Genomic DNA, 11175 nt, shown 5'->3' with positions numbered 1-11175 from the left:
CCTTCTGCAATAAAAGACAATCTGACCATTCATGCTGCGAATTATTTCTATGTCTACATATTAGCTTTGTTCTTGATTTTTCGTACGTTCTACTCCGAGATTTGTTTTGCCCACTTTATCTGACCTGGCAACCTGCTTTCCCACCTGTCTTTGTAGTCAGCCAATCTGCCTGTAACGAACTCGCTGTAATCTTTTACCGATTAAAAAGCTGATTTTTTTTATAGTGCACACCACTGTAATCCTCGTCACCTTAATTCATTGGGACTGAAATCCTTTTGGGGGAATAGTCTGCAGCAGCGGTATGGTTATCCTTCGATTTAATTTTCCAGTATAGTTCATGGGGTAGAAATGTACCTTTGGTCATTTAACACCAGAGAAGCATTGGACGCTTGATTGGTAGCACACTGGATTCCTCGCTTGCTGTATCAAACCCGAGGTGTCGCGCATTCGGTTGATCCGAAGATCCCTCGTTGACAGGCTCCAACAACTCGTACCGGCACTGTTCGGACTGGGCACCAGAGTTGCCAATGGACCGGACCCAGGTACTCCAAGAACCCCGACTCTTATGCATCGGCCACGGGTCAAGTTCAGAGGACGCTCGGAATCGACCTCCAGCACCCAGCCGCCTGTACCGGCGCCCGGTTAACATTCCGACTCTCCGGGGGCGTTGAAAGCTCCATCATTCCGCCGGCTGTGAGGGAAACAACTGCTCATCGTCGTCCGGGAGGGGGTGGGGACCATGAGCGGACATTGCGTCATCCTTCAGCTTCCGATCCGTTACCCAGCAACAACGGCATGGCGTCTTCCCGGGAGCAAGAGGCCTTGGAGTACCTGGCGGAGCACCAGATACTGGAGCTGATCGACAGTCTGACCAGCATGTTGCTCTACCACCGGCCGGGTACGTGGACACTCGTGGCCGAAGCCCTGGGCATAAGGAATACGTCGACTCGAGGGTCCGGGGGAGGAACCGAGCCGGTCTCAGTCATGACCAGCTCAACCCACCTCACCCTCCTCATCCTCCTCATCCCATCCTCTTCTCTTCGCATTCCTTGCTGATCTCATCTCATCCTTCCTTATCTCATCTCATTATCCTTCCTCCTTTCATCTCATTTCTCCTCATCCCCATCTGTCCTCACCCCAATTACACTCATTCCTTCTCACCCCTCAATCCTCCTGATGCCATCTAATGCCTCATTCTTCCTCATCCCAATCCCGCTTCATGCATCCTCATATTCCCATTCTTCCTCTTCTCATCTAATTGTCTCCTCATTCCTCCTCATCCTTCCACATAACATCTCTCCACATCTTGCTCCTGCCTCCTCACCCTTTCATCCCTTCTTATCACACCTTCCCCACCTGACCCTCCTCGGTCCACCTCATTGAACTTCCCCACCTCATTCCTGCTCATCACACCTGCCCCCTTTCCGTCTTCATTATACCTCACCCCATCTCACCCACCACATTCTTCCTCAGCCAATGCATCCCTCCAAATCCCACCTGAATTCACTACAGCATCATGCGTCAAAATCCCACTTCACCCCATTTCAGTCCACCTCATCGACCACACCAGTCCCATGCCCACAACCCCACACCATACTGCAACAAACCACCTGAATTTATCTCGCCCACTGCATCCATCTCATTTCAAAACCATAGCCTGGCATCCCTCACTTACTTGCATCCACCTTACCCCAACATTGAGTTCTCAATACCACTCACCTCATCTACCACATCCAATATCAACTCCTTAAATCACATCCTTTGTCATGCCCAACTCACTCCATCCCAGCATCGAAGTTCCAATGCAACACCCTAACACCCTGTCTGACCCACTGCATGTACACCATCTAAGTATCAGCTCTTAAGCCCCACCCAAACACATTCTCACTCACCTCACCCACCACACCGGCATCATCTCAACCAACTTCACACCCTAATTTGCCACCTTTCAGCTACCCCACCCCAACACCAGCCTGTCAACGCCACACCCTAAAATCTCCTTTAACAGCATGGATATCCTCTGTCACACCCCATGTCAACCACCTCAACTACCCCATCCTAGTGTCATTCCTTTAATGCCACTCCCAGTAAGACTCTCCACATTGTTCCAAACTTCTCACCAATCTACACACATTCAACATCACATTAACACCCGTTTCACCCACCTTCAACCATTCAATGCCAGGCTCTATTTTGTCCACCACAATTTAGCATCAAGCACTCAACACCACAGCCTAAAGCCCTACCTCACCCATCACACTTATCCTATCCCAGCACCAAGTCTGCTATTGAACAATCTCTCTCACATTATTAAATTATACTTGAGGTTTGTTATTCTCTTAGAATACCATTTGAAAGTTTCATGGCTTTAAAAGCATTTTTTTTAAAATTGTGCATATTTCAGACTCCTGTTTGATCCCATTAGAGTCATAGAGTAATGCTTAAAGAAGTTATCTCCTCAGGTCTCTTTTAAGTCTCTCCCTGTTTTTCTTGTAGCTGTGGTTTTTCGTCTTGGACTCCCCAACCCTGAGGAAATGATGTCATTCACCTTATCCATACCCTTCATGATTCTATAAACTTTTGTGAGGTCAACCTCATTCTCCTGTGCTCCACAGAATAAAGGTCTAGTATGGCGGCACTCTCCTTATAATTCAGGCCCTTTAGTCCAGAAAGCATCCTCATAAATCTCTGGTGCACCCCCTCCGGTTTGACAATGCCTTTCTTGTATCATGGTAGTTGAAGCTGTACGCAATATTCCAACTAGTCTCACCAACAAATTATATGACTGCAACATACCATCCCTGCGCTTACACTTGACATCCTGACTGATGATGGGCAGCATGCTAAGTGCCATTTTCAAAATCCTGTCTACTTGTTCACTTTCAGTGAACTGTGCATTTGTCTTCCCAGATTTCTCTGTTCCACAACACTCATCAGTGCCCTGCCATTCACTGTATAAATCTTATCTGGCTTTATTGTACAAAATGCATCACCTCACACTTAGCTGTTGGAATTCATTTCCATGAGACAAAGGAGCAGAAGTCAGCCATTCGGCCCATTGAGTCTGCTCTGCCACTTTATCATGAGTTGATCCATTCTCCCATTTAGTCCCACTCCCCCGCCTTCTCACCATAACCTTTGATGCCCTGGCTATTTCCATTCCACCTTCCCTAACTGATTGAGATCTCTTTGCAATTCATCGTCACTTACTTCACTAGCAACAAGAACTCCTAATTTAGTATCGTAAGTAGTCTTGCTAATTGTGCCATGTCCGTTCACATCCAAATCATTTACATAAATAGCCTGGATGTGAATTGACCTTCAACCATCACCCTCTGCGTCCAATAATCAAGCAAATTTGGACTCCCCCTTCCTAGCTTCCCTGAATCCCACACAACCTAACATTCCAGGTCAGCCTATCATGCCTTACTAAATTACATACAGACAACATCCACTGCCCTACCTTCATATAGCCCCTTAGTTGGCTCTAAAAAAAATTCGAAAAGATTCATCACATGTGATCCCCATGCACAAAACCATGCTGACTATTCCTGCTCGGGCCTTGACTATCCAAGTGATGGTAGATCTTGTCCCTCAGAATTCCCCCCAATAACCTTCCTACGGTTGAAGTCAGGCTCACTGGCCTATATTCCTGGCTTGTCCTTGCTACTCTCTTGAACAATAGAATAACATTCTGCTGGAATTTTGCCAGTGGTGAGATAAAGTTTGAGATTAAAACATGTCAAACTTGATCTTGCCTTCTCAAGGGTAATTGAACATTTAGGTGAAATAAGTGCTTTTTTACTTTCCTACTTGTCATCTGCAAGTTGTCTTCTGTCTGATTAGCTGCTCCGTCAACTTGATAGCATCACAATCACTGAATGTTATAGATTCCCTGTGAATCCTAGTGTGCCTTTCCCATGCAGAAAGGCATACTGAAGAAGGGACAATTCACTTTGTGGAGCGTACTGAACCTAATGAAGCCCAGCACAGAGTGCCAGCTCCTCGCCACAACTCCTTTCAGGTTATGTGTGGCACAGCACTCCTAGAGTAGTCAGAATTGTAGAAGATTAAAAATACTTTTTTTTACTTGGTTAACTTATATTGAGTCAAAACCAAGCAGAGGTCTCCTATTTTAGAAACAAAAACATCAGCAAGTTTTATAAACAAGAAAATCTGCAGATGCTGGAAATCCGAGCAACACACACAAAATGCTGGAGGAACTCAGCAGGCCAGGTAGCATCTATGGAGAAGAGTCTGTCTGTCTGTCTAGGTACCATATCCGATGCAGACTTTGGTGACCATGGTTTCCCATATGGATCTATCCTTAGTTTTTTGGATGACTTCCATTTCCTCGATGTGTAGCCACCTGGCTATGCTTTTGATGTACATAAGCCGAGGTCTTCCTCTAGGTTTTCTCCCCTCAATCTTTCCAGAGAGTATGAGTTTTTCTAGTTCATCTTTCCGCAAAGGGTACCGTTGACATTTCGAGTCGAAACCCTACGCCAGGACCATTTATAGTTGTTGCCGGTGTTCTGTCCATGACAGAACACAATGTTCTGGTGAAAACCATTTGTTTGTGACTAACATGGAAGACAAGCAGGCTCCTGAACCAATCATTCCAACAGGCTACATCCAGTACTGGAGGTGGACAAGAACATCGTAGATCCAGCAATGCATTCCACAGTAGATGTTCAAAATCAGCAGCTACAAATAAGTAGAGCCCTTTAAACACTGGAGGAGAATCTGCAACCTCTTATAGAAGAGTATGGAAAATGCTCTCTAAAGATTAATAAAACAAATCCTTTACACCTTTAAAATAAAATGTACCAACCTCACCAAATGAGGATTAACCTCACATAAGGTTTGACTGGTGTGATGCCTCTTGATGATTGAATAAAAAGGCAGAAGTGTGGCTGACCAATAGAAATTAGTTAGGATTGTGTTATAAAATATGATTCCCTCCCATTAAATTTGTGACCTGGTTCTTATAAAACCTTATTTTATTTATTTTTGTTTAATTTAGTTAATTTGAGGAACATCAGTAACATAGTTGATTGAACTGCAGTTCTTATTGTTTAGTTAAATATGGTTTTATATTTGCAGCTAAGCCTCTGGAGTTTTTAGTAGAGCAATTGAAGGCTGCCAAAAACACTCAAACAAATTACCCTTGCTTGTTCGATGAATCAAATTTGGATGCTGTATTTGGGATTTTGGATCCTACAAAACAAGGGTATATAACTCTGAAGCAGTACACAGAAGGTATGGATTTCATGTCCCATTCTCTATGATTTGCACTGTTGTGAAACTTTGAAGCTCAGCGCTTACTCTGTTTGGAATCATTTCAGCTTTGAAAACCCTTGGAGTAAAGGATTTTGCAAAGGTGCCATCAGGTGCTTATGACAATAAAATCCACCTGGCAGTATTCAAATCCGAGGCGTAAGTACAGAAGTCTTGCTCTTAGGATCGCACAAGTAACTTCTAAATTATCTGTGAGAAGTTGAAGATGTTGCCATTATTATCTGTGATGCAGAAATGAAATACAGAATAGAAATACAGAATATTTTGCTGCTTTGTCCAATGGTAGTATCTGTTATATGGGAAATCACATTGTGTCTCTTAAATCTGTCAGTTTCTTGGTACTGTCGGTTCTTTCGCTTCAACAATTAGAAAAAGATATGTGTAGATGGATAAATATACTTTTGAAGTCTTACATTACTTATGGTGTTGAAAAGAGAACAATGAAAAGGTGATGAGATTATGTAAAATTCAGTCTAAAAATGCAAAAGGAACTAGAAAGTTAATCTTTAAAAATGGTTTTATAAATAGGGAAATAAAGATATGGAGACTTAATTTATCAAATTCAGAATATTACTGGAAATTTGTTGTTTTTGTGGCAGCAGTATAATGTAATACATAATAATGAAACTGTCAATTACAGTAAATATTTATTATAGATTAGATAAATACTGCAAGAAGTAGTGAGGTAGTGTTCATCGGTTCAATGTCCATTCAAAAACTGGATGGTAAAGGGGAAGAAGCTGTTCTTGAGTCATTGAGTGTGTGCCTTCAGGCTCCTGTACCCTCTTCCTGAAGGTAGCAATGAGAAGAAGGCATGTCCTGGGTGATGGGGGTCAAAGGAAGAAACTGGTTGTGCCTGCAAAGGAAATTAAATAAATGTCATAAATTAGATTTTTTTTCTGCCAATCTCCTATCTTGAGCCCTTTAGGCATCAAATATCTCCTTTGGATCCATCGGTAAACAGACTATGCTGGGAACCATATTTGACCTTTCTTCTCTACAGCAGTGTGGCTGATATCTTAAGAACATAAGAAATCGGAACAGGAGTAGGTCATTTAGCCCATCAAGCTTGCTCCACTATTCAATGGACTGAGCTCCACCTACCTGCCTTTTCCTCATAAATCATTATTCCCTGCTATTCCCTCCTAATCCATCTAATTGTGTCTTTAATATATGTAATGAAATAGTCCCTACTCCTTCCTTGGGCAGAGAACTGCACAGATTCATTACTCTCTATGAAAAGCAGTGTCTCCTCATTTTCATCTTAAATTTATTTTCCCGAATCTTGAGATAATATTCATTAGATCTAGTCTGTCTTGCAGTGGAAACAACTTTCCTACCTCTATTTTATCTATCCCTTTTATAACTTAATATGTTTCTATAAGATCCCTTTCATTTTTCTGAATTCTAGTGAGTATGGTCCCAGGTGACTCAATCTCTCCTCATAGGCTAACTCACTCATCTCCAGAATCAATCTGGTGAACCTCCACTGCACCACCTCCAAAGATTGTATATCTGTCCTCAAAAGGAGACACGAACTGCACGCGGTACTCTAGGTGCAGCCTCACCAGTACACAGTACAGTTGCAGCGTAACCTCTCAGCTCTTAAATTCAATTCCTCTCACAATGAAAGCTAACTCCATTTGTTCTCTTGATAACCTGTTGCACCTATAAACCAACCTTTTGCAGTTCATGAACAAGCACTTCCAAGTCTTTCTGCACAACAGGAGCCCCTTACCTACTCACTTAATCTATCTATATATCTCTGCAGACTCTCCACGTCAGCTGCACAACTTGCTTTTCCACTCAGTTTAGTGCCTTTAGCAAAGTTAGATATACTACACTCAGTACCGTCTCCCAAACCTTTAATGTATATTGCATATGTTGTGAGCCCAGCACTGACCCCTGCAGCACTCTGCTCATGACTAACATTTCCTCTAATTATTTTTACACATGAACCAACCATAGCTCTGAGCAGGAAATTTTTACATGGCCTGAAAAGTGCACAGCACTTTAAATGTTAACGTTATATAAGAAGATTATATTAGATTCTTGATTGGTCGGGTCATGAAGGGATACAGGGAGAAGACAGGAGATTAGTGTTGAGAGGAAGTGGCAGAGCAGGCTCGTTGGGCCAAATGGCCCAATTCTGCTCCTCTATATTATGGGCTTATAAGAGAAAATTACAGCTGCGTGGCAACAAAGGCTATGTGCGTGGGAGCATTTCAGTTATTATGCAGCGTGCATCTGCGGCTTAAAGAAAACAGTGCTCACAACTGACTGCCAACCAGAGAAACACTCATTTATCCCAACTGTCTACCTTCTATTGGTTAACCAATCCTCTTTCCTCTATCCATGCTGATAGATTGCACCCAACTCCATGCATCCTCCATGAATGCTTTTCATGTGGCACCTTATTGAATTCCTTCTGGAAATCCATGTATACAACATCTATCAGTTCCCTCTAAAATCTCAAAGAACTCAAACAGGACCTGCTCTTCATGAATCCTTGCTATGTCTACCCAATGGAATCTTTTCTATCCAGATGTCTTGCTATTTCTTCCTTAATGATAGCTTCAGCATTGTCCCTAATTACAGACGTTATAATAACTGGCCTATAGTTACCCACTTTTCGCCTACATCTTTTTAAAACAGTAGAAAAACATTCACTGTCTTTCAATCTGTGACACCTGCTCAGAGTTCAGATATTTTTGAATCTAGATCTGAATTTTCAATCTGGGAAACATGCTAATGTTAAATATACTTGGGCTTGCAGATTTTTTCTCTTAATTGTTTTTTTTTGCTTATGTAATTCAATATGTGTAATAATATATCATATAGGTATTTTAGAAAAAAAATGATTCAAACAAATTGTTAAGTCCCTGGCGATCTGTTCCTATAGACCTTGTGTGATAAAGATTTAAGGCTTCTTTGAGCACACCTTCCATCATGTAAAAGGACACATGTCACAAAAGCTATGGGAGCACCATTATTTCCGAGTTCTCTTCCTTAGATGCTGTCAAAAATCCTGGAACCTTCTTCCTTACGATGCGATAGGAGTACGTTAGTTATACAGTCTAAGTAATTTAAGTAGAAGCTTACCACCTTTACCTTCATGGCGTCTAGGGATGAGCAACTGATCTTGCCAGTGACATTTGCTGATTTCATAAAATACCAAAATGATTTTAAAATACACACAATGAGAATTTTGAGAGATTCTATGATTTGTTTCACTCTTCATTTATTTTTGAGGGAGAAATTGTCCATAATTTTCGTTGTTTGTTTTCCCTGTGAAAACCAAAAAGAATATGGGAGCAGCTAAGCTAACATGTTGCCTTATTTTTAGCAATTTGCCAGAACTTAGTATCTTATAAACTGGATGCTTGATATTTCAGTTAAGAAAAGTATTGTGCTTTGCATTTTAATAGAAACGGAAGTCCAAATGGCAATCTTTTGTTATGAAAATGTAAAACTGTTAATTTATTGATAGTGTTAACACTTTACACATTTAGAAAAAAATTATACTTTTTCAGAGTCATAGAGTCATATAGCACAAAAACAGGTCCTTTTGCCGAACAGGTCCATGCCAATAACTGAGGATTAAGGGCAGTAATATTATCTTATTCCCATTGTATTCTCCCTGTCCATTTCCCCCTGATTCTACTAGTTAACTACACATGAGGTGCATTTTACAGTAGCCAATTAATTTACTTACTGAAATGAGTTTGGGATGTTTACGAATATCAGACTCCTTGGAGGAAAATCACACAATCCGAGAGAGAAAGATTTGGTATGTCACCAAAGACACTCGCAAATTTCCACAGATATACTGAGCATTGGAACTGGCTGCTGCTTTGGTGGCGGGAGGGCGGGTGCTGCTACTTCACAGGATCAAAATAAGCTACAGAGAGTGGTAAAATTAGCCAGCTTCACCATGGGTACAAGCCAGTATCCAAGTTAGTTTAAAGGAGCAGTGTTTCAGAAAGGTGGCGTCCATCACCCTGGACATGTCCTCTTCTCATTGCTGCCATCAGAAAGGAGGTACAGAAGTCTGAAGGCACACGCTCCACAATTCAGGAACAGCTTCTTCCCCTCTGTCATCTAATTCAATTTCTGAATGGACATTGAACTCATGAACACCACCTCAGTACTTCTTTAAATTTCTTTTTTTTTCATTACTTATTTAATTATTTAATAAATAGAAACTTATTGTAATTCACAGTTTTGTTTTTCTCTCTGTTATCATGTACTGCTGCTGCAAAGTTACACATTTCACAACATATGCTGTTGATATTAAACTTGATTCAGATTCTGATTCGGAGGTCCACATAGAGAGCATTGAAGATTAGGTCTGAACACAGCCCACTGGAGTTTGGGTGTAGCAGTTTGCTAGCTGTACTAATGGCCGTAAAATAGTAAAAGTAAAGCTAGAATTGTTAGCCTGGAATTTATGAGTAAATGCAAATGTTCAGAATGTCCTTGCTTGTACAGTATTGTCAAATGTACTCACTGTTAGTGACATATTTAACAGTGTGGTCTATCACTTGTTTACCCATGGAGCTTAGCAGCAGATCGTCATTTGCTGACATTACTAGAAATTATACTGGTTCATCCCAATGCTTAAATGGTAACCTAAGTGCCTTCAATGGCGATTAAAGGCTGTGGCAAAGAAAGGAAGGAACTATCTCCTTTCTAATTATTTGTTTTTCTTTAATGTTTTAGATGTCCTTTAATTTATAAATATTTAAAAGTAAGAGACATTGATCAACACTAAAAAACTTTGGCAACTTTAAAAGATAGGAATGCCCAAGGTGAACTGAGAGGCACTTCTATCAGAATGTTATTTGTATCTAGATTGGTTAGGCTGGGTGTGGGGTAACACTGGATAGAAGGTAGGCCAACATCAGCAAAATCCATGCTTTTATATGGTAATTGTTTATTTTAGTATATGTATTCAGTAATAGGGTGGAATATTGCAGTCATGAGCAGCCAAGATGAGTCTTTTGTTAACTCAGAGTAACCCCGCTCAAGATACCTTGGTGCTTTCAAGAGCTCTTAAAACTTACTTACTTATCTCAAAAGGTACTGAAAACAATAACCACCAGACACAATGTAGAACTAATATTTGTTTTTTTCATGCTATCAGGAAAGCTGGATTAATGAAGATGTATTCTCCGTACAAAGCTGGATAAATAAAAACCTTCACTGTAACTGAGTAACATAGCAAACATTCATCTCAATATGTTTAGTGTAAGATTGAGACAAACAATAATATTCGCTACATGTACTTGAATAAATAATATTTACCATGACTTTGATGTTAACATTATTATTGGTTTCTATTGGAACCCTGTGTCAGGGGACTATCTAATGCACATTCCAGTGTGAAAATTCAGAGAGGTACCTTGATCAATTTGAATGTCTGACAACTACTGCTGTGGTTCAGAGCGATATAGAATTGACCCAATATGACATTGCAAGACAAAAGAATATGCATGAATGATAAGTAGGCATAGATAAATTGATTCTTCAAACAGTCAAACTGCATGGAACTTTGGACACTTTGTTCTTACTCTCCCTCATCTAATTTAATAAAATACTGAAAAGCTACCCAGAAGACATGTTTAAAAAACTGAAATTTCTCTCTTAATTGGGTAAAGAATACAAGTGAAGGTGTACACATTGACCATTTCGTGCAGTAGGTCTCCTTCCATTTATTAGTGGGATGCAACAATCACAAGACCAGATTGCATGTCATTTGGACGTAAAAGATGATGTCTTCTGAATTTGAGTTGAGATGCACCTTTTTTTTGCACAAAGGATAGTGACTATGTAAAATGAGCTGCCAAGGGAAGTGGTCGAGGTGGGTAAAAT

At 40.7% G+C, this 11175-nt stretch overlaps 1 protein-coding gene across 1 annotated transcript; it reads left to right on the top strand.

The window, feature by feature from the left end:
- The first annotated feature begins 752 nt into the window (after positions 1-752).
- Positions 753-10607, top strand: si:dkey-42p14.3 (EF-hand calcium-binding domain-containing protein 10). Its single transcript, XM_063058189.1, has 4 exons — positions 753-898; positions 5107-5262; positions 5349-5439; positions 10448-10607. Exons 1-4 carry the CDS (start codon positions 796-798, stop codon positions 10491-10493), a joined length of 396 nt encoding a protein of 131 aa, XP_062914259.1. The 5' UTR covers positions 753-795; the 3' UTR covers positions 10494-10607.
- Positions 10608-11175: the final 568 nt, after the last annotated feature.

The sequence above is a fragment of the Mobula hypostoma genome, chromosome 9 (genome assembly GCF_963921235.1).
Source record: "Mobula hypostoma chromosome 9, sMobHyp1.1, whole genome shotgun sequence".
Classification (NCBI taxonomy): Eukaryota; Metazoa; Chordata; class Chondrichthyes; order Myliobatiformes; family Myliobatidae; genus Mobula; species Mobula hypostoma.
This window is presented reverse-complemented; position numbering and strand designations above follow the sequence as displayed.